Source organism: Lotus japonicus, chromosome 3 (genome assembly GCF_012489685.1).
Source record: "Lotus japonicus ecotype B-129 chromosome 3, LjGifu_v1.2".
Lineage (NCBI taxonomy): Eukaryota > Viridiplantae > Streptophyta > Magnoliopsida > Fabales > Fabaceae > Lotus > Lotus japonicus.
The window spans coordinates 97027630-97050554 of record NC_080043.1 but is presented as its reverse complement, the minus strand read 5'-3'; the positions used below and the strand labels follow the sequence as shown (position 1 = coordinate 97050554).

At 35.7% G+C, this 22925-nt stretch overlaps 3 protein-coding genes across 5 annotated transcripts; all 3 read left to right on the top strand.

The window, feature by feature from the left end:
* The first annotated feature begins 1974 nt into the window (after positions 1–1974).
* On the top strand, positions 1975–7267 carry LOC130747954 (COP9 signalosome complex subunit 4). The gene is made up of 15 exons (XM_057601019.1): positions 1975–2133; positions 2342–2473; positions 2623–2774; positions 3861–3964; positions 4065–4125; positions 4753–4845; positions 4938–5038; positions 5473–5581; positions 5670–5714; positions 5803–5871; positions 5955–6046; positions 6155–6197; positions 6502–6561; positions 6803–6862; positions 7001–7267. The coding sequence occupies exons 2-15, from the start codon at positions 2344–2346 to the stop codon at positions 7073–7075; spliced, it is 1194 nt and encodes a 397-aa protein (XP_057457002.1). The 5' UTR covers positions 1975–2133; positions 2342–2343; the 3' UTR covers positions 7076–7267.
* A 2641-nt stretch (positions 7268–9908) lies between these two features.
* Positions 9909–14082, top strand: LOC130747953 (autophagy-related protein 3). Of its 3 annotated transcripts, none has more exons than XM_057601018.1 (10): positions 9909–10242; positions 10343–10413; positions 10495–10611; positions 10714–10880; positions 11610–11683; positions 11891–11942; positions 12072–12137; positions 12260–12387; positions 13312–13413; positions 13723–14082. In XM_057601018.1, exons 1-9 carry the CDS (start codon positions 10082–10084, stop codon positions 13406–13408), a joined length of 933 nt encoding a protein of 310 aa, XP_057457001.1. In that variant the 5' UTR covers positions 9909–10081; the 3' UTR covers positions 13409–13413; positions 13723–14082. The 3 variants fall into 3 exon arrangements, with proteins under 3 accessions (XP_057457001.1, XP_057456999.1, XP_057457000.1); XM_057601016.1 differs by having other exon boundaries at positions 11598–11683; XM_057601017.1 differs by having other exon boundaries at positions 11598–11683; positions 13611–14082.
* A 3753-nt stretch (positions 14083–17835) lies between these two features.
* Positions 17836–19197, top strand: LOC130743098 (PLAT domain-containing protein 3-like). The gene is made up of 2 exons (XM_057595211.1): positions 17836–18162; positions 18597–19197. Exons 1-2 carry the CDS (start codon positions 18091–18093, stop codon positions 19056–19058), a joined length of 534 nt encoding a protein of 177 aa, XP_057451194.1. The 5' UTR covers positions 17836–18090; the 3' UTR covers positions 19059–19197.
* The last annotated feature ends 3728 nt before the right edge of the window (positions 19198–22925 follow it).

Sequence of the window (22925 nt, the reverse complement as noted above, 5' to 3'; positions counted from 1 at the left end):
TTTAAAGTGAAAACGAAATGGAGAAGACGACAAAATAGTGAATACGGCGAGGGTATATACGGAAATTCAAGTGATAAAAAGAAATGAAAATAATGTGATTTGGAATGTTTGTGAGGAGGGGTTAGGTATGAACCAGGGGCGCCGCGTAGTGAATTGACTAAAGTGGGGTCCTGATTTGGATTAAATTACGGGGACACTCAGAATCTTTTGGTTGTGGGATGCAGCTGTGGGTTTCCATGTGAGGTTTTCTGAGATCTGACCCACCTCATTGGCATCATATGGACCCAGATTGGGTTTGTTAAATTAATTAATTACTAATTAATTAAAAAGTTAGAAGGAAAGTTTGACTGTGGCAAATTTAAAGAAGAAAAATAAAGAGTAAAACCACTTTGATTTTATGGATCAGCAGCATAAAGTAAACAAAGTTTGTCCCCGTTACAGGTAGTATTTGAAAGTTGGGATTTGCATACTTTTACTGTGTGCAGCTTGACTATAACTGATCGTGGATGTCACCATGAATAAAGAATAATGTTATGTTCACACTTCTAAAATGAGGTGGAGAGGGGTGGAGAAGGAGAGAGATAGGAAGAAAAGAAAAAGTAAGAGAGAGAAAATATGAGATGTGATAGATGATAAGAGGAGAGAGATAGAAATAAAAATAGGTGGAAATTAAGTGTTTAAAACATGAGATGTGTATATATCATTGTTGCATGAATAAAGAATTGATGCTCCGCTGGTATGTAGGAAAATACTCCCTGGAGATCACAAATAATGAGGAAAAAATGAAAAGTATTTTGGCAAAATTCACATGAACAAATATCTTCAAATATCATTTCTTTCTATTAGAAAATACTAGTGTAGGGGGTGGTGTACTGGTGTCCTCTAGTACCCACAAGAAAAGAGTCGTGCTTAAAGAGGATATAGAATAGACTTACATTTATTTCACCATAAGAAGATAAGTATAGATTCGAACATGTAACTTAATGGATACAAGATATTATCATGTTCTACTGTACCAATAATTTGGGGTGTTCAAATGTAATTTTTTTAAAGTAAATATCATTTTCGATCTTACATATTGATGGCGACGACTAATGTGAACCAGAGCCACCATGGTCCTAGTGGTCCATGAGTACACACATAAAACTTTTTTGCTAATTTATTTCTTAGATATACTAAAAAAAAATAAACGGTTCAAGTTACATAACTAAAAATATCAAAAAATGATTATTAAGATTAATTAACAATTAAAAATTAAGATTACAATAATAACCATACGCATTTTTTCCAATCACAACTCAAAACCACCATGTTTTAAACATTGCACTATAACCTTGTCATTGTCAAAGGCCTTCATCGTCTCTACATATATGAGCGATTTCACCCTTTAGCCTTCGTAGATGCTAGCTCGATTGCGACCTTAGTGGCTCGACGACATGGTCGGCCTCATCTTTCACTCTTGTCTCTTAGTGCTTACTTTCCATGAAATCATAGACAAAAACCATATTACGCTTTGAGTTGGATTGGAAAAAAGGGGAAAAGATTACTGTGCTTGTATCTACAAAACTATTGTCAAGTGGTGAGGTCTCATGGGATGGAGCTTTCGATCAGATGGTTTATGTAGATGTTTCGTAAATCTAAATTTCCAATATGATATTGAGAGGTGAGGGTTTTCGATATGATGTCGAATAATGTGGTTTTCGATAACGGTGGTTTCTTAATATGGTAAGTGGGGAGAGTGGTGGTTTGTTGAATATGATGGTTTTTTTTTTTGTCAATGAATATGATGGTTTTACAAATAAATCAAGTTTTGCCAAAAACAAAATTTATATGTTTTAGTTTTTTGTCAAAAAAATTATGTGTAAAAGGAAATAACCTGCAATAACAAACTAATAGTGAGGCCCAACCCAAAGCCCAAAGTTTTGCAAAAAGCTTTGATAGAAAACACTGGGCCGAGCGAGGTGAGCAAATATACAGTAACGAAAAAAAAGCAAAGAGAGCGGAAAACAAAAACCGAGAGGAGCGAGCAGAAGACGAAGAAGGTGAGTCGATTGTTGTGGCCGGTGATTCCAATTTGCAGTAACCAACGAGTGACTGAGTTAGCGAGTTCTGCAACTCACACAACGCTGTTAGGTAAACCTTCACTCACTGATTTCACTTCCTCTCGCTTAATCACTAGCGTTTTTTCCCCCTTGCTCTTCCACTCCTAGTTATTTCAATTGCTGAATGTTGAAGCTATGACTTGTCTACGAATCTCGAAGAAACTGTAAATTTCATTGAAACTTAGGTTTTGTTGATTCGGTTACCACGTTTTGTTGATGAATTGTTTGATGTGATACAGTGATGGAGAGCGCTTTTGCGAGCGCTTCTGCGATTACAGACCAGAGGCAAAAGATTGAGCAATACAAACAAATCCTCTCCGCTGTAATTTCATCCAATGATATTGCTCAGGCTCGGAGATTCATTGATCACAGTTAAACTCCCTTTTTCTCTATCTAGGGTTTTCTAGTTTGTTCTTGCTTTTACATTCAAACATAAATGTGATTTCAATTATCGAGAACTACCCGTCGAGACGGAAGAATGTCAATATTAGGTTCTTAAAACTATGTGTCGTCTTTTCAGTGTTATCAGATGATGTTCCGTTAGTAGTGTCACGGCAGCTTCTGCAGACTTTTGCTGAAGAATTGGGAAGATTAGGGGCTGGGACGCAGAAAGAGATTGCGCATTACACCCTTACTCAGATTCAGCCTCGTGTTGTGTCATTCGAAGAGCAGGTTTGAGTTTTATGCTTTCAGCTCTACAGTAGTGCTTGCTTCGAACCAACATTGTCTTTCTTAAATAGGACAAGTGTAGATTGTATGCTACTTCCTTAATTGCAATTGCATGCCTGTCCCATAACTTGAAAGCATGTATAGGATACGAGAGATGAATATGATACGATATGGACACGGGACATCACAAATTTTGAAAATTATAAAACGTTACATGCCTATGATACAACCATACAACACATAAAATTAGAATGATATGAAAACACACAACATGAATAAAAAGAAGAATTGGAATTCTAAAAGGTGGCACGAGTCATTGTGAACCGAATAAAACACATTTATGTATTTTTTGTGATATTGTTATCCGTACTGGTATAGAAGTTCAAAAAATAGAAGTAAATTTTTGGTTGAAGAACAATTATGAGCGTCCGAACTCCAAAATGTCCATGAAGCCCCTCATATTGTTATGAGTCTGATATGGGTATGACATGGACATGACTTATTTTCAAGTGCCTATGCTTTTCCGGTTTCCCCCCTCACGTTGCTAATAATCAATTGTGACTTTAATTTTCATTTAGTTTAACATATATTCCCTGTTTGTTTGGGTTTAATTTTTGTGATACATTAGATGTGGAGGAAAAAGAAAGAATTAAATTGGATACTTTAGGTACAACATTTGTGCTATTTTACAGAGGACTGAATAAATGTGGTGAGGTTGTGGTGGGGAGAGGGCAGAATCACTCTTTTGCTATTACAATCACAAATATGGTGATGCGTGCCAAAACTGTCTTAAAAGTATTTTTATTGCTAATTCAATCAAGGTTTTCAATATGTAGAGATATTGGTTGTTAAGGTGGAGATAACAAAAGCAAGTAAAATAGTTTGTGTTAAGGTTGATATATTGTTTGAGGAAACATTTTACCTGTAATTGAAGTCGTTCCTTGCTTCAAGAAAAATCTCTCATCTCATTTAGTTTTTATTTGATCATCGTCCATTTTATTTTTTCATGTATACATTTTCCCATCCTCTTATATCCTGTAGAATGAATAAGTTCCCAATCTCTAATTTTCACTTATTGTTTTGTTATAGGTTTTAGTTATTAGAGAGAAACTTGCTGAACTTTATGAATCTGAGGAGCAATGGTCAAAAGCAGCTCAGATGCTCAGCGGTATTGATCTAGATTCGGGAATGAGGTAATCCCTCATATTTATTTGATAATGTAAACTATTATAATCTGTCCAAATTTTAAAATGTTTCTCTTTTACTTATTTTTATTTTGATTTATTTTATCAGGGTGATTGATGATACATTCAGGCTGTCGAAATGTGTTCAAATTGCTTGTCTATATCTTGAGGTATTTACTTCGTTGTGTAAGGAAATCCATACTTGATTGATGTAGCTGCTAAGACTATATTGTGAAGTACTCATGTCTATATCTATAAATTTTGCATTCTTAAAATATGGCTTGCATATTCTTGTTTCATATCTTCAATAAGGATAATGATCACTTTCCTCATACTCTCATGTATATAAAACGGATAATTATAATGCTGGAAGTATGGGAATGTTTGTTCCTCTTTAAGTATGGATTATACACACACCGACATCAAATCTTTAAGTGTGTGGGGTTTGCTAGCATACTCCCACTGCCACTTGTGTTTTTAGGATGATGTTAACAACCTAGACCTTTAGGATTACCTTAATTAACCAATTTCAATTTGCAACTTCCTAACATACTCCTCTTAAAAATAAGGAGCATGTTAGCGATTTTCTATAATGTTTGCTAATATATCCTGACTTGCTTTATAGAAGGAGTACACCAGTAACTTACAGTTTGGGATTACATAACAAATTTCAAGTAGTAACTATCTATTGCAATCCTTCGGAAAATAATTGGAGTATGTTTGAAACCCATGTGTGTGTGTGTGTGTGTCATGCCAAAATCACAATAAATTTGAAATAAATTTTGCTTATTTGGCAGGATGATGACGCAGTCAATGCTGAAGCTTTCATCAATAAAGCATCATTCTTGGTTAGCAACAGTCAGCATGAAGTACTGAATTTAAAGTACAAGGTTTGAAAATGATAGCTGCTGAAGGGTGATTGGGGGTAAAAGATACATACTGAGCCTTATCTTATTCCCCTTTTTTTTCTTCTTTACTTTAGGTCTGCTATGCCAGGATCTTAGATATGAAGAGGAAGTTCTTGGAAGCAGCCTTACGATATTATGATATATCTCAGATTGAGAAAAGGCAAATAGGAGAAGAGTATGTATCTTTCATTTTTTTTTTCTCAGAGGTTTTTCAGAACCATTCTTTTCTGAATGAATAGAATCTGCAGTTCTGCATAGATATATATCTTCGATTCTTTGTGTCATGATGTCTCTTTTTCTTCTGTGGTAAGAATAGTCTCTTTGGGTTGCCAATATAATGATATATTTTTTAACCTAGATTTTATCTTAAAGTAACAATTGTTTTGAATCCCAGAATTGAGCTTGATACTACAATCCAAGTTGCAAACTTCCACTGATGGTTGATTGCATGATTAATACTTGTGTACCTGATATTCGTGTTAGTGTTCAAGAATCTGTAATATATTTAGCATGTGTTCATAATATATTTATCCTATGTTACTTGTAACTATATCTGGCATGCTATGGTTGTTAGCCAGTTCTCACTTATGCACTTTATTTATATTACAGGGAGATTAATGAGGAAGCACTTGAGCAAGCTTTATCTGCTGCTGTTACATGCACGATATTGGCAGCCGCAGGACCTCAACGTTCCCGTGTTCTTGCCACATTGTACAAAGTAAATACTTCAATCATAACACAATATACAAATGTGAAATTTCTGTTTGCAAAATGGTTAAATCTTATCAAATTAATGTTTCTTGTAGGATGAACGGTGTTCTAAGTTGAAGATCTATCCTATACTGCAGAAGGTCTCTCTCTCTCTCTCTCTCTCTCTCCCTCTCTTTCTCGTAAGGCTTTCCACACAGGTCATATAATGCAAGTCCCTTACATATTCAGGTGTATTTGGAGAGGATTCTTAGAAAGCCAGAAATTGATGCTTTTGCAGAAGAATTGAAGCCACATCAGGTTATATAAGTTTAGTTTGGATCTTCATATTCTTTGAAGTCATAGTAGATCTGTCTCATTCTCATCCTTTACTTTTCCTGCAGAAAGCTCTTCTTCCTGACAATTTTACTGTGCTTGACCGTGCTATGATTGAGCATAATCTTCTGAGTGCAAGCAAACTTTATACTAATATCAGGTTTGAGAAATTATAATCTCAGTTTGTTGCTTTCCTTATGGCTACATTATTCTAATGTTAGTTCTATTTATGTATCCCTTTTAAGCCATCTCTTTTCCTGTCTCGCAGTTTTGATGAGTTAGGCACGCTGTTGGGGATACCACCTCACAAGGTATAATATTGTCTCAACAGTTATGCATATTTTCCATTAAAAATCAATAAATACCAGGGGCCCCTATAGAAAGAAACACAGTTCTCTATTGAGTTCCCCATTTCATGTTTCTGATTAAAGTTCCTTATTTGTAATGAAGGTTTATCTGAATTTAATCGTCAGATTTAAATAATGAATTTTTGTTATCAAAGGTGTAGCATTGTGATAATAGCATTTTTGTAAATTACTGAATAAGAAGATCATGGACGAGTTTTTTGGATTCAATTTATGTTGATTTTTTCTCGAACATCTCTTTTGCTTTCAGGCCGAGAAGATAGCATCAAGAATGATTTACGAGGATAGGATGAGGGGGTCTATTGATCAGGTATAAATATTAAATAACCATTACAATCTCTTAGTTTATAGAAGTACCATTACAATCTCTTGTGGGACTGCTTTATAAGAATTCAAGGGGTTTGGGGGTATGATACTATGATGTTATGGGAAATAGTTATTGACGGCTCTGAGCGCAATTATAAGGTGTTTTTCTGGACAGAGAGAGATTCAAGCCTATAGTTAACCTCTTTAAAAGGTTATTCTCAACATTTGAATGATTTATATTTCAGGTTGAAGCTATCATACATTTTGACGATGACACTGAAGAGCTGCAACGTTGGGACCAGCAGGTAATCTATTTTCAATGATATATTATGGCATACATCTATTTTTAAAAAATATGAATAGCTAAAACTCAGCCGTATTATTTTCCTTTTAAACCATCTCCAACCTCCTCAAGCTTTCATTATGATGGTTTGCTGTTGCAGATTGTGGGTCTATGTCAAGCTCTGAATGATGTTCTGGATAGCATGGCCAAGAAGGGTGTTCCGGTTCCTGTTTGACATGGATGATTGACAATTTCTTTGTTCATACATTCTTAGTAAAGCATCCTTTTTTCCTTGGTTGATTTTTTGTGAACTTCATTATAGATACAGTAACATTAATTTCCTCACATATTAGATTCCAGATTCGGTTTATCTGAGGGCTCATTTGGATTTCGTCACTGCTTCTGCTTAATGAGTTTCTGATGTTCATCTCGATTGTGTTTCTGACATAGTTCCATTCTGGTTGCCGATGGACAAATGAGTGTCTAATTAAGATAAAGGATACCTAGGATACGTAACAAATATATATATAACAGCAAGCCTGTAAATGTAATCGCAAATATCTTGCTATGGCTGTGAAAAAGAATGATATTTAACTGGGTTAGCTACTTGTTAGCGATGGTTAATTCTGCTTAACCTGTAACCCCTACCCAAATTTTTCGGGTTCTGTCCATATAATAAGTAATTAAGAGTCTACCAATAAATAAATAAGTATTAAGTATACGACACAACTACATAGAACAATTACTAAATTTACCGCGTAAATATTTTTTACTTGGTAAACCAACTAAAGTTTAATATATTTGTCACATCAATTAATTAATGAGAATAATTTCTATATTCAGTGCATCATTTTTTTCTCTTTATTAAATTAAAAAAAATTGATTGTTTGACGGTGTAAAAATGCATATAAATTTTTCTATTTACACAAACAATTGGTCAAAATTAAACTCAAGAAAAAGCATCCAAAATTCATCCATTCAAGTCACTGTTAGTTTCAACATAAAACATATAGACTGAACTGATCTAAATTCAAACTACACATCATATCAACTGAGTTGTAGAACAAACTACCAAAGAAAAAATCTTAGAACTAAGAATTTAGTTATAGAATAGATGAGAAGAAGCAAAAATCACCATCAGTTGCTTTCCAACTTTTAGGTTGGAATTAAAAAGCTTGCTTGTTCCACATTATGAAAGCAACCAGAAAGATTCACCATAATGAAGCCCATCAAGAACATCCCAATCACAATCCCACCACCCAGTGCACAACATGTCTTCCCAAATCCACTCTCTACTCTTCTATCTTCTGCCCTTTCCAATTCACCATCCTTCCCTAATACCTTCTCAGTTTTTCTAACCAAACCACCATCAAATTCCACAAGTTCCTTAATATCCCCTGCAAAAAAATCCTCTGCATCCTTATAAATAAAAGACCCTAGTTTATCAAAGCCAACAGTTTTCTCATCCCCTCTAAATTCCACAATGGCCTTCTCCTCAGCAATAAAATCTGGAAAAAGCTTTTCTTGGCCTTCAAAAACAATCAAATCAGTGTCATCATCAACAACCCCTTCTCCTTCTCCTTCTCCTTCTCCTTCTCCATCAGAGTAAGCAGAGTCCTTGTCAGATTCTTCTCCATTGAAGAATTTCCCACCATAAGTGTCGCCACATGCATGAAATTTTTTCTCCAGTGTGGCTAGCTTTTGTGAAATATGGTGCAAGTGATGAGGCCTTGATGGATTAGATGATGATGATGATGCAGCAGCAACTTCAGCAGAAAACAGGTTCCTAATGAAAGCGAGTTTCTGCTTAATGTCATCATGGGAATGAGCCTCTGGTCCTTTCAGCAATGCATCGTTGAGTATGGATTCAAGTTCTTCGAGTTTTGCACGCAAGGTTGAGTATCTTTGAGTCATTTTTTTTTAGGAAGAGTGGCTATTGTGTCTGTGGAAACGGTTCCACACTTGTCTCTTATAGATGGTAACTGCTGCTATCTCATTTGCTCAACCGTTTTCTTGTTTCATTGGACCAACAGAGTGCAAACCTGAAATTGTACCTATGTTACTGATTTTTATTTTTTGTTCTGGTTTGATGTAAAATAAGTAAATAACATCAGAATTAAACTCACTCGCATTAACATATAAGGACTATGATTTTGTTTGATATACTTTTTTTTTTTAACTTTGTATCATTGTGAGATAAAAAAAAATTGCTTACTCTTTCAGGAAATAATCAAATCAATTTGATGATTGATAATATTTGTAATTGATATTTACTCTTTTCTACCAATATAATAAACATATAATTGCATACCTTGTCAATATCTTATTTTAAAAGAGATGATAAAATTTTGTAATAAACGTGATTAAGGACTCTCACTAAATCATCTAAAAAAGGACAATATGAAAATAAAAATTTATAACATCTAAATGATATCTTAAAGTATTTTATAATATCTTAATCATATTTTAGAATAATTAAGGTAATTATTCATTAGGTTATTTCTTTATTTGTATTATTTATTTGGAAATTATATGACTTTATTAGTTTCCTTATTTAGCTCATGAGTGAATCACCCAATAATTCTCCAATATATACAAGGGTAACCCATGTCCCTAATAAAAATAACAGTGGTTAATATCTAAAAAAGTCAATACAACAATGATAAACCTAAAAAGAAGAGGTCGGTGCAATTTGCGTTCATTTAATGACCCTAAGTCCCTAATGAGCATTATAGGTAAATATTGAGATTTTTTATTTTAAGAAAAGGTAAATACTTTAACATGTGAATCAATCCATCTCATTTCCTCACAACTTACAAGTTAAGTGGAGGTCAAGAAAGATAATGGTTAATATATGTAACAGCTTTGAATGTATTGAGTTAGTAAGATAAGTCATGTTTATCTTTACATGAATATTATTTTTTAGCAATTATTATTGTTTAATTTTTAGAAGAAAAATGCGCATGCACTAATGGTTAACTATTCATATTTAAAAGATAAGGATTTTTTGTTATTCAAATTAACTTGTTGATATAATATATCTCAAAATTTGATTGGTTCACCATGGAAAAAAAAGAAAAAGAAATTAAAGGTAATTTGTAGAACAAGACATGATCATATGAATGATAACATACTTATTGACAACCTTAGCAACAAGGAAACTTGATTGATTTGGTGTTGACAGACAAATCAATCGTCGTCTTTGTTTCTGAATTTGGAGGAAGAAGAAGAAGAAGAAGAGATGGTGCTGACTCAGAAGCTTCACGAAGCTTTCAAAGGCACCGTCGAGAGAATCACAGGTCCCCGCACCGTCTCCGCCTTCAAAGAGAAAGGAGTTCTCAGTGTCTCCGAGTTCGTCATCGCCGGCGATAATCTCGTCGCCAAGTGCCCCACCTGGTCATGGTAATCAATCAATCAATTTCCCCTTTTCTCTTCCAATTTAGGGTTCAATTCGATTGAATTTGTGAATTTCAAAAACCCTTACTAGTTGTTTGATTCATAGGGAATCGGGTGAACCGAGCAAGAGGAAGTCATATTTACCATCTGACAAACAATTCTTAATCACAAGAAACGGTAAGATTAAGATCTCAGGGGAAAAAAATTGCAATATGTGTGTTCTTGACATCTGATGTTGCTCAATGCTCAATACAACAGTGCCTTGTCTACGGAGAGCTGCATGTATTGAAGCAGAATATGAAGCTGCTGGAGGGGAAGTTCTACTTGATGATGAAGAGCATGATGGGTGGCTAGCAACCCATGGGAAACCCAAAGGTGTGTATGTATGTGTGTGTTGCTATATTGGACTTGAGGCATGTATATTGTGATGTGGCTGGCTTTGACTCTTTGATTTTATGCATTTGTTTTTTTTTTCAGAAGGAAAATCTGATGAGGGTGACAATTTACCTTCTATGGAAAGCCTAGAAATCAGCAAAAAGAGTCCCATTAAGCAAATTCATTCCTACATGGGAGGTGACGAAGATGATGATATTCCAGATATGGCAGAGTTTGAAGAAACTGACAACGTTATTGAGACAGATGCTGTAAGTCCATACCACATCTTTGGAAGCATAACTACTATATGGCATAGCTGTCCTAGATCAATTTCAGTTTAAAAGGCTTAGTTTTATTGAATCAAATAAAGGACAGTAGATATATTTAATTTGCTAAATGCAGATGTATTGTCTTAAAATGTTTTGTGTAGTAGTCTTTTGAAGTTGATCTTTCATAGCATTTTTTTTTAAATGAGACCCTGATAAGCCATGCCATTTCCTTTTCATTGTGCTTTTAGGAAGACTATATATTATCTTCTCTAATTGCTGAACTCATATGTTTGAATTCAATTGCCATTTACTGGCAATTACTCATTACTGAGTCTGTGAAACAAGCTTCCAGTTTGTTTGCTGACTAAGTAACTCCGAACTGGAGACTTGTGTATCTTGATTTAACACGTTATAGTGAGCCCTACAATGACCTTTAGAATCCTCATCCACATATTCATGGGACATAGTTTCTCAACTCTCATTCATACCTAAAAGTATGATGGTTGAGGATATCATTTGAGTTAAATGACTGTTTCATGACACACATTAATGTGAGCTCTAATCCACTTATTTACTTAATTTGTAATGCACTTCACAGAATTCTTCATCAGTTTTATTTATTCTAGACAATATGCTTTTACTGATTACTGATATTTGTTTGATACTGATTTGAGAATTGTGATTCATGTCATTAATTTTTTCTTATGTCGTATGGAGGCCACTCTTCAGTCCACATATCTAGTTGCTCATGAACCTGATGATGACAATATCCTACTAACCCGCACATATGACATCAGCATCACGTAAGTTTTGATATAAAATTTCATGATCAATCAAAAGTGCTGTAATTTTATTTCTTGGATTATGTCTTGGCCTCTCACAGTTGTACTCCATCAGTCCATCTCTTCCCCTGCCATGCTTTTCTATCGCAAAAAAAAAAATCATCTCTGAAGTCTGAAACAAAATTTCTCTGGCGATGATTTAAAAGGTCAACCTTGGTTGTTTTGCAGGTATGATAAATATTATCAAACACCTCGGGTGTGGCTTACTGGATATGATGAGGTTTGTTTTATTCACTTGATTCTTGTAATTATCATGTGGGGAAAATATAAACCCTTTTCTTTGTTCCCAATTATATGCATCTTGGAGACTTGTACTGTTTCAATGATCCCTTCTTCCATCTTGTGGCAGTCAAGAATGCTGTTGCAACCAGAACTTGCCCTTGACGATGTTAGTCAAGATCATGCACACAAAACGGTGAGATATGGCTATCAATTGATTATGGACGTACATATGTACATATATACTACATACATTTAGTTAATTCAGAGTTTGCTACAATTTGTGTCTATATATTTTTCTAATTAAAAATACTGCAGGTAACAATTGAAGACCACCCTCACTTGCCTGGGAAGCATGCATCTATTCATCCATGTCAACACGGAGCAGTGATGAAGAAAATCATTGATGTGTTGATGTCACGTGGTGTTGAGCCTGAAGTTGACAAGTAAACATTTTGGAACCCGGAAATTATAATTGAAAAAATCTATTATTATTGAATGAAAAGAATGATAGAAAGGAGAGAAGACTCTCCTCGAAGGATTTCCCCTTACAATCTGTTTTCCAAAGCAACAAATTGAGTGAATCCTCTCTCCAGCCTCACATCCCCTATGTGTTTATCTAACTAATCCCCTTCTTTCAACAAACTAATTGCTTTCCCTCTCATAACCTAACATAAACCCTTTGTTACTAAAATAATTGCTTTCATTTGGAGATACATTTGTTCAATATGATATAAATTGGCATTTTTTATTGTTAGATGTGAATAGTGGTGACACATTCTGTGACCCCTTTTTTTCCTCATTAATTGGTTTACCTTCCTTGTATTATTTGGACATCTTTGATTTTCTTTCATGTCTCTAATAACAATTGCTGAGTTGTCTTGAGATATGATGCAACTACATGCATAGGCTGCCGCATTGAAATTGTAAACAAGTTTGCTTTATGAATTGATAATGTTATCAATCATTTGATAGCCTGCATTGTTTCTTGTTGACGTTTGGTGATGTCTTTTAATTTTGATTGGAGAGATCAACTATCCACTGCACTCGGTTGCCCATTAGTGTGTTGTGCTGAAATCGATGAGTCAGTAAGAGTCTTATTTGACCTAAGCTTGGGATGATGCTTCTGAATTTGGTCCTACTTAGCTGGGCCTAAATTAGTATGATGTCACTAAGTTCAATATAATAATAATTTGGTTAGCATGGATTATATGGCACACTTGATGTTGATCTGAACATAAGATTTTATATACGGTTGTTGTCACCATCATCTGAAATTTTAAACTCCCCTTGGTGTAAAAAAAGTCCAAAGCCTGTTCCCAATAACTGCAATATATGTGGCAAATAATCACAGATACTAATTTCTGCAGGTACCTATTTTTATTCTTGAAGTTTATGGCCTCTGTAATTCCAACAATTGAGTATGATTACACTATGGACTTTGACCTTGGTAGCTCCAGCAATTGACTAAGGTAATTGAGATTATTATGTATATTTTCTTATCATTTTAATACAGTGTTCATTCCAATTATTTAAATGCTTCATTAGTGATCGTGCCCCAAGTTACAAATCATGTAAATGTCGGTGTGTTCTCCCTATTTGGCACTTGAATATCTCTCTGGCTACTATGGGCAATGTTCTCTAAATTGTTACATGTTTTTACTCACAGTCATGGATGCTATTTAATTTGCTATATGCTGTTGCTCTGGTACCAAAATGGGGCTTCATGATGTTCAATTTTGGTAGTCATTGTGATGATTTGTACTTTTTGGGGTTTTCAGATGATAGCTGCTCCTTCAAGTTATAACAAGGGCATATTCCCCATCGTTGGTTTTCATTGATCCATTGCAGCCACACTTTGTTTTTAATCTAAGCGCACATTAAAACTGGGAATAATCATTGATTGTTACCCAGTTAGTGTACATGCCATGTAAATTATGGACAAATTTCCTTGGAGATATGTACAATAATTTTAATTCAGTTGAACAAATTATATCATGACTAGCCCGATCGCACGGGTTAATGCCTGGTGTACATAAATTGGTATGTCATTCCATTCTGAAGACTATCACAGGTTACAATATAAATTAGGCCATGGCTGACTTGAAGTTCATAGCTCTTGCTCATGGTCAAATTATCTATTTTACATTTTTACATTTGATTGAGCGCAAGTTTTATAATTGGCTTTTGCATGTTTTGATCAGCTTTTCTTTCAACAAAATCAATTCTAAAACTCGAGTTATTTAAGATCTGACCATGTTTCATTAACCCCTTAGGCGCATTAAATCAAACTTGGTTTACCATTTAATTTCATTCATATTCACGTACACATAATTTCTACTCATATTTGCAGCTATTGCAATGAAAACTGCAACCAGCTATCAGGTAGGTTTAGTCATTCTCGATGTGCAATTCACAGTAAGTGAGAAGTAAAAGTGAAATATGGTTTGATTTCAAAATACTTTCCATGATTTATAATGAAATCATTAATCCATAAACATACTCATCAACTGGTTAGAATAACAAGAAAATGCAAAAATAACTCACAAAGTTGTGAATGATGCAACGATGTTGATCAATTGTGCTGTTATGTTATGAACTATTTGTACACGAATGTCCTACGGCTTAAAAAGTATTTACAAATTCAAAGTTACACTGCATTCCTTTAAAAAGTATGGAATGCAATACTCATTTTAACATTTTCTTTTTAACACGCATTGTTTGGTGGAAATTGATGTGTAGCAAGATTAAAGTGACAAATGAAAATAGAGCAATGGTTACAGTATCTTCCCTGATTTAAGTTAAACAAAAGGAAAGATTTAAAATTAATCTTTTTTTTGAACTTGATTTAAAATTAATCTTAATTAATCATTTTTGTTATTCTCTTTTTTTTTTTAAACATACTTTCCTTAATTTATAATAGGTTATTGTTCGATGGCAATAAGTGCATGTTTGGATACAGTAAGGCAAAATTACGGTGATTAAAAGCAAATTTCCTTAATTTTTGGGTTGTCTACTATAATAGCATAATAACATTTTAGTGGGTCCTTCAAAAAATATTAATTGTAAAAAAAAACATGATTACACAGTCATTCAATCACATTCTTCCAATTTCTGTTTTAAATGTTATTAAATTCAAAATTAATTATAGTTGATAAAATGATGTGATGTGATTGAATGATTGTGTAAAACTTATTTACGTTGTGAGTGTATAGAAATTAATCTATTATTGAATTTTGTAACCAAATGTAAAGCCCGAATGACCCCATATATTGTGTGTTGTATTCGGGTTCAAATTTTGTAATTAATGATTTAAACTTTTATGCTCTCTATATAAAAAAAATAAGTATTAATTTATAAGAATTTATTATTTTCTTTATTTTATTTTACTTTATATTTTCTCAACTTAAACATGAAAACGTGTAATATTTATAACACTAATGATTGTTTACTTTGATAATATTCATATTCAAATATATAATTTTACCAGGATATATGTATAAAAATGTAAAATACAGTATGAAATTGTAAAAATTAATTTACTGTTACAAAATAAATAGATTAAAAAAGTATATTTATAAAATTTGTAAATTATTTACTTAATACCCAAGTAGTTAAAGTTAAAATTTTGGCTATAAGGATTAATTTAGCATCGAAAAATAGGGTTGAACATAAAGTTTGGTTGCTTGGTAATCAAGTCAACAAAATTTGAGACATAATTACATTTACACTTCAAAAATATCATACAAATCAAATTAACTTCTGTAAACTATTTATGGTAATCATATCTATTTTTTTTGGAGAGTATTAATCAATTTTGGAAGGGTCCTGATTTATCAGAAGCAGAGGCTAGATAGGTTCAATTTCAATGTCTAATTAAAGATACTTCCAAAAAATATGACTAGTTAAAGATTAAAGATATTGGATCGTTATAATTTGCTAGTCAGGATCTTAATTTTCTTAAATTAGTATGCTAATATGCTATGATTTGATGATTTCTCATTTTCATTTATGAGAATCAAAATATTCTTATCTCATCATCTTCATGTCGGTAACAACACTCCTCTATAAATTGCTTGTGTTCACTGCCAATTGCTTTGTTGCATCCTCTCTTCTTTCAATCTGATTCTTCCGTGAATTTGACATCATCAATCATGTTTTTCTACGAAGGGATGAGGAATAATATGGTTAGCATCGATCCTTTCTTGCATTTCCTTTCATTTATTTTGTTCCCTGCAATACAGTGACTCGCGATTTTAAACTATGGTCGCGGTTGCGATTGGGGTACGTTGCGGCCGCAATTGCGGTTGCTGGTCACAATTTGAAACCCTGCCCCGACGGATCTATATAACCATTTTTTTTATGGCAGACTTGTGCTTTGAAATTGGACACTAGCCGGAAAGGATGGTATGAAACTATGAGCAAAATTCTTGGTAAAAGACAAGGTAGATGATATATGTTTATATGTTTTGTATCGAAGCATTTATGTTAATTTCTCTGTGAAATATTGAAATATATATGTTTGTTATATGGATTTTAGGGATAAGCTATGATTGGGATGCGAAAAAAGGGATGTTGCACATTTCAGGGAAAATAGACGCACAAAAGATTTTGAAGATTGTCAAACTTAATAAGAAAATTGTGGAGCTTCAGTATATGAGGACTGAGAATCAATATTTGAGTGGTGGTGTTGATCACAGCTTTGCCTCTGCATCCCGGCCGCCGCCATCATATCCCGGAGGATACTATCCTCCTCCTCTTCCGTCAATGCCGCATTACTACAATTATCATCATGATTACAATCCTTACCTTCCACAATTGCCTTATCACTACTGAATCTAGAACTACTGTTGGTGACAAGTTTTAGATTTATATATATCATTATATCCCCTAGTTCTAGTCCTTTGTTTTATTAAAATTTCTTAATGTTTTGTGTTGCTATGATTATGAACCCTTTTTTGTAAGGTTCATAATTCTAACTTGATGGAGGTTTCTTGATGATTATGAACAATTTTGCTGGGTTTCTGGGGTTTGGCCGAAGGTCTAAGGGATTGTCTTGCTCTCTTTTTTGGGTAGTAGTTGCCTCCTTTTTGTGGGGTCGGTTTTTGGTTATTAGTCTTTTGGAGGCATTGTTCTTATTTTGTGGGTTGTTTTGTCTATTGAGAGGTTTGTTTCTCAATTTCTAGAATTATATTGAATAATATTTCTGCTTTAAAAAATATATATTGTCATAATATCTTTTTCGTATTAATTCTCCTTGCACCACATTCTTTTCTCTTCCCTTTTCATTTCCAGCACCACATGGAGAAGAAGTGTGTTTTTTTTACAAGTCAAAGCCATAGTAAAACTAATTTCTCTCAATTTGTAGAAAGAATTTCATTGATCTTTATATTTTGGAACGTGTTAAATGTAGTTTTTGAGCCGATCTAACTTATATCCCCTTCGGAACTACGTTTAGGGTGTGTTTATATTTCTATCAGCGCAAAGTTTTAATTTATTTTGGTCAATTTATGTCTCTTTATATCATTGGAATTACTGTGTTTTTGGTCAACTTAATATAAATAAAAACGCACACTTAGTAATATAGCTACATCAAGAACACACTGATTTTACTCTTCCATGAGAAATCTGATGATTGTATTTTTGTTGGTATGTTTAGCTGGACGGCAGCCGTTATATCACCTATTTTTAGTTATGGACACAAAAAATAAAGCCAAAACATGTGTGCCGGTCGTGTGAAATAACAATCCTTTCTAAAATCAATTCCTTCTAAATTTATTTTGTATCAAAATTAGTTTCACAATTAAAATTAAAAAATAGTAAGTTTTGTTGCTCTGTTTTATTCTGACTTGGTCATGATCTCCAATTTGTTAATTTTATTCGTCACCAAAAAATGCTGATTACTCTAAAATTCCAAGTAGTTACTTTTTCAGCAAAAAATTAAAAATAAAAAAACAGAAATTACAATTTATAGTGTAGATGTGGTTCTTCAAATGCTCACAACAGACTTGACTTCTAGATTGAGAAATCGAGATTATCTGTCCTAAAATGATGTCTTATTTCCTATCCCAATCTACGGGATCCTCAAAATATGCATCTAACAGCAAATTACTGAGAGTCACTCCCTAGTGCATGAACATCCAACAAAAATGAAGAATCGCTGCCTCTGCTCTTTTCTCATGCTAGCTCTCTTCCTTTCTGTAGATGCAGGAGACTCCAATGTAAGTGCATGTTTTACACCCTCCACTTCAGTAGATCTGTTCTGCAACATTTCATTGGAGCTTCTCACATCTCAAACACATACAATCTAATGCCTCCTATGAGCATGAATTACCATTGTTATTGGTGTTTTAAATTGTGGTTGCATTTAACGTTGTGCCACAGAATTGCAGACAAATGCGAGTTGATGCGACCACAATTATTGTCCCGATGACAATGCAGAGAATCCATCTAAAATCTCTTTACGTTGCTGCAGCTGCAATTTGAAACCCAATAGTGCGTCCTCATTCTAAATCAATGAGGAATTAATCTATGCAACACCCACATGACAAAACAATCAATATCTTTATGGATTTTAACATAATGCCATATACATTGTTTTTTTTTCTTCTCCATCACATATTCATATTCACTGTGACCATTTATCAAACACCAGGAGTGCGTGTACACACTGTACGTGAAGACTGGTTCGATCATCAAAGGAGGAACCGATTCCAAAATCAGCGTAACCCTTGACGACGCAAAGAATCAATCGGTTTGGATCCCGAACCTGAAGGCATGGGGTACCGAACCTGAAGGACACAACTACTTCGAGCGTGGCAACCTGGACATTTTCACCGGTCGCGGACCCTGCATCGGTTCTCCGGTTTGCCGCCTCAACCTCACCTCCGATGGGTCCGGGAAACACCATGGATGGTTCTGCGATAGTGTGGAGGTAACTTCCACTGGGCCTCAAATGCCGTGCTCTCAAACCATCTTCTTCGTCAATCAGTGGCTCGCTAAAGATGTTGCCCCTTTTAGCCTCACCGCCGTCCTCGACGGTTGCCGCCTTGCCGTTCCCCGTCGCCGCCGCGCCTTCATTGTTGGAAATCCCACGACGCAAGCTGCACAGTATTGAAGAAAATCATTTCATCTCACATGATGATCATTCTTTAATTTTTCTTAATATTTGTAATTTTTGTATTTTTTATTTGAGCTTAATGGATATGTGTTTTCGGCGCAAACCCCTTTTACACAAACATTCAATAAGATTTCAGTTTTGTGCCACATCGTATACTAGTTTATTAAAATAGTTTTACTCAATTCATCCATCAGCAAACCATGTTACTTAGACCACCACCAAGTCCCGACCCCCTTCAGTGTAGGGACTACTGTTCCAGACCTCGAAATCCAAACAGCACCACCGTGTCTCAAAATTGTTGTTGTGACATGTCGCCTGCCAATGCGATTTGGCACGAATTTTAAATGATAACAAAATATGAAAATAAGGAACAATTTCCCAAGTCTTGGCAAAAACTAAAAATGAGCAAATTCTCAAATGCACATATGAGATCATCTCGTAAAACTTGGCAAGCTCAAACACATACAAATGTATTATGATCAAGGTTGTCAAAAACAAATCAACTTGCAAGCAAACTTTGAATTTATTGAAATCGGCTAGACTTGGTAAACTCACACAGACTCGCGATTCCACATTGAGTCTACAAGTCATAGGAAAAATGAATTTTGCCCTAAATCCCCAAATTAAAACGGGTAATTTGGGTTTTTATGTTCATTACTATTACCCAAAATTCTCATTCGCGTTTAAACCCTAGGAGAAGAGGCGTCACTATTACCTTAGGGAAAAGTAGCGTCGTCGCTGCATGTTGTTGCCGCCTCCGCCTTCGTTGCAAACCGTCGTCGCTCTACAAGTGAATGTTTTGTTCTATTCTCCTCCACCCCCCCCCCCTTCTTATCACTTCTTTGATTCTCTCCTCGAGTCACTTCTCTTATACTCTATTTTCACTTTTTTCTTTCATTGATAAATTAGTAATCACATATAGTGATTGCACTTTCTCTTATTGAATGTGTTTTCATTGCACTTTCATTGACCGAGTTTTTAATGATTTTACTGAGCTTCCTTATTTCATTTAATTATTCTCTTAACTAAGTTTCCATTACACTTTCTCCCTGCCGAGTTTTCATTTACTCAGTCTTAATTTTCATCGTTGTTGGGTTGTTCACTGTTTTCACGCTTGTTGTCTCAACTCTCAACATCATGCTTGTTGCTATAATGTCAAAAAAAAAATGATTACACTTCAGAGACGGTTATATGGGTTAATTCAACGAAGTGAATTTTTTTCTCTAAAATTAGTGTACGTAGGCTATTTAGTCTAACAACCTTAATTATGATAACGAGGAATATGCCTGAATGTAGCACTCTAATCCTTTATTCACCTTCTCTTTAATCTTGAGTATAACATTCCTCAATCATTGCTTATTGCGATCATTATTATTTCTCAATATATCCACGACATCATTGAAATTAAAAACACAAACAACTATTTTTTCATCCCAATTCCCACCAAGAAGAGGACATTTCAAATTTAATTGATAAATTAATGAATTCTAATTGAATTATTAGGTAAAACTTTTCTTTATAAATTAAACTCAAAACTCAAAATTATTAAAAAAAAAAAACTCCACTTTTTTTTTTTTTTTGAAAAGAGGACAATGATATTATTAAACTTCAGAAATAGCAACATCCCTGGACAGGATACTCTCCAAACCCGGAGGAGCATCATCTATCCAGACAAAACATTGACCAGACAAAGCATACTTTGCCATAAAATCCGCGGCCTTATTGGCACCGCGACTAACATGACCCAAACTAAAAGATGAAAAACTAGAAGACAAAGTAACACAATCCGACATAACAGAAGCTAAATATGAGAAATTAGAAGCAAAAGTGGTCCAAGCTCTGACAACTGCCAAGTTATCCGTTTCAAGCACCACTGCCTGGTAACCCAAATCCAAGGCCAAACGAATTGCCCAGCGAACTGCAAGTCCTTCAGCAACAGCAATGCCTAGACAATGGAACTCCCTTGCAGCAGCAGTAGCCAGCACACGGCCCCGGGAATCCCTGGCCACCATCCCCATTCCGCAAGTACCCGACCCAAGAAGAGCCACATCTGTATTGATCTTCACCGTGCCAACCGACGGAGGCTTCCATCCCACCATAGGCACTGCTCCAGCTCTACGCCCCGCCCTACCAGCCCCACTAGTGTTCACAACCCGCACAGACGAAGCCAATCGCCAAGTCTGCTCGGCAGAAAACTTCACTTGCTCAAAAACCCACCTGTTCCTCCTAGCCCAAATAGCCCACAACAAAGTGATAACATGCTCCGTGAGTGCTTCATCCTTCAGCTTAAAGAACTGATAGAGCCATGCAATGAGGGAACCCGACCCAGAAACATCAAGAGGGGGCATCACCGATAATGGCGAGCCAAACCAAATGCAACGAACCTCTGGACAACCCATTAGAACATGCGCTGTCGTCTCAACTTGTGTAGCACAAAAAGGACAAGCGGCATCGATAGGCACCCCTCGACGGAGCAAAGCAATCCGCGATGGAAGTGCCCCGGTGCACGCCCTCCACACCATTTCCTTACACCTCGGAATTGCCTTGGAAGCCCACAACAGGTCCCAAAACCCAGGAGGGATATCAGAGCCTGAAGAGGAAGGGGAAGACTCTGCAGTATGCTGCATGATCAACTCATAAGCTAACTTGGTTGTGTATCTCCCATCATCTGTACCTCCCCAAACAAAAGCATCATCCCTTGTCGAGCTAGACAGAGGAATACTAAGTACCAAAGCTGCCTCATGAGCAGAGAAAATAGACTTCACTAAAGGAGCATTCCACACTCGACGTTGCTCATCAATCAAGTCGGCCACAACCTGTACCCGGTTCTGGTGCTGGGAACCTGAAAACATCCGATAACCGGCCCTAGAAGGAAGCCAGGAATCGTTCCAAATATGGATGCTTCGGCCAGAACCCACCCTCCAAAAACCACCCTTCTCAATCACCCATTTCGCGTTAAAAATGCAGGACCATGTGTAGCTTGGCCTCGAACCCAACCTAGCTGCAGACAAGGCCGACCTCTTATGATAGCATGCTTGGTAAACCCTTGCCAACAAAGAACCATCCTTTCTCATAAGCCTCCACCATTGCTTAGCCAAAAGAGCTGTATTAAAAGACTTAAATGAACGAAACCCAAGGCCACCAGAATCCTTAGGTTGAGCAAGCCGATCCCAACGAGCCCAGTTCATTCCCCTCCGTTCCACATTTCCTCCCCAGTAAAACCGATTTATCATCCTCTCGATCTCATCACATAAAGACCCAGGTAGAGCAAAACAACTCATCACATAAGTAGGGATTGCTTGAGCAACGGACTTCACAAGCACCTCCCTGCCTGCACGCGAGAGAGCACGCTCTTTCCAACCCTTCAGCTTCTTCCAAACTCGTTCTTTTACAAAAGCAAAAATCTGTGTTTTAGACCTCCCCATAATCGTCGGTAGACCCAAGTACTTATCAAAGCTCTCCACTGCCTTCACATTCAACAGCCTTGAAAGCTCAATAGATCTGGTAGTAGGCACATTACGGCTAAAGGAAAGCTGAGATTTATCCAAGTTGATCTTCTGACCCGAAGAATCCTCATAAAAAGCAAGAATGGACAAAATAGTGGCAGCCTCCTCCGCGGAGGCATGAGAGAAGATAATACTATCATCAGCGAAGAACAAATGAGATATGATGGGCGCCCCTGGGGCCACCCTCAAACCATGGAGCCTTGAATCAGAACATGCCTGGGACAACATAGCTGAGAAGACCTCCCCACACAGGATAAACAGATAAGGAGACAAAGGATCACCCTGGCGGAGCCCCCGCTGCGGTCTAAATGACGAAGTAGGCCTGCCATTTAGCATGACAGAAAAAGAAACCGTACGA

Bases quoted from the DNA above. Each gene is read 5' to 3' on its own strand.
- LOC130747954 (XM_057601019.1), top strand. From the start codon at position 2,344: ATGGAGAGCGCTTTTGCGAGCGCTTCTGCGATTACAGACCAGAGGCAA. The intron at 5,582-5,669 runs GTAAATACTTCA...TGTTTCTTGTAG, and splicing joins TTCTTGCCACATTGTACAAA to GATGAACGGTGTTCTAAGTT. The intron at 6,562-6,802 runs GTATAAATATTA...TTTATATTTCAG, and splicing joins TGAGGGGGTCTATTGATCAG to GTTGAAGCTATCATACATTT.
- LOC130747953 (XM_057601016.1), top strand. From the start codon at position 10,082: ATGGTGCTGACTCAGAAGCTTCACGAAGCTTTCAAAGGCACCGTCGAG. The intron at 11,943-12,071 runs GTTTGTTTTATT...ATCTTGTGGCAG, and splicing joins GGCTTACTGGATATGATGAG to TCAAGAATGCTGTTGCAACC. The intron at 12,138-12,259 runs GTGAGATATGGC...AAAATACTGCAG, and splicing joins AAGATCATGCACACAAAACG to GTAACAATTGAAGACCACCC.
- LOC130743098 (XM_057595211.1), top strand. From the start codon at position 18,091: ATGAAGAATCGCTGCCTCTGCTCTTTTCTCATGCTAGCTCTCTTCCTT. The intron at 18,163-18,596 runs GTAAGTGCATGT...ATCAAACACCAG, and splicing joins TAGATGCAGGAGACTCCAAT to GAGTGCGTGTACACACTGTA.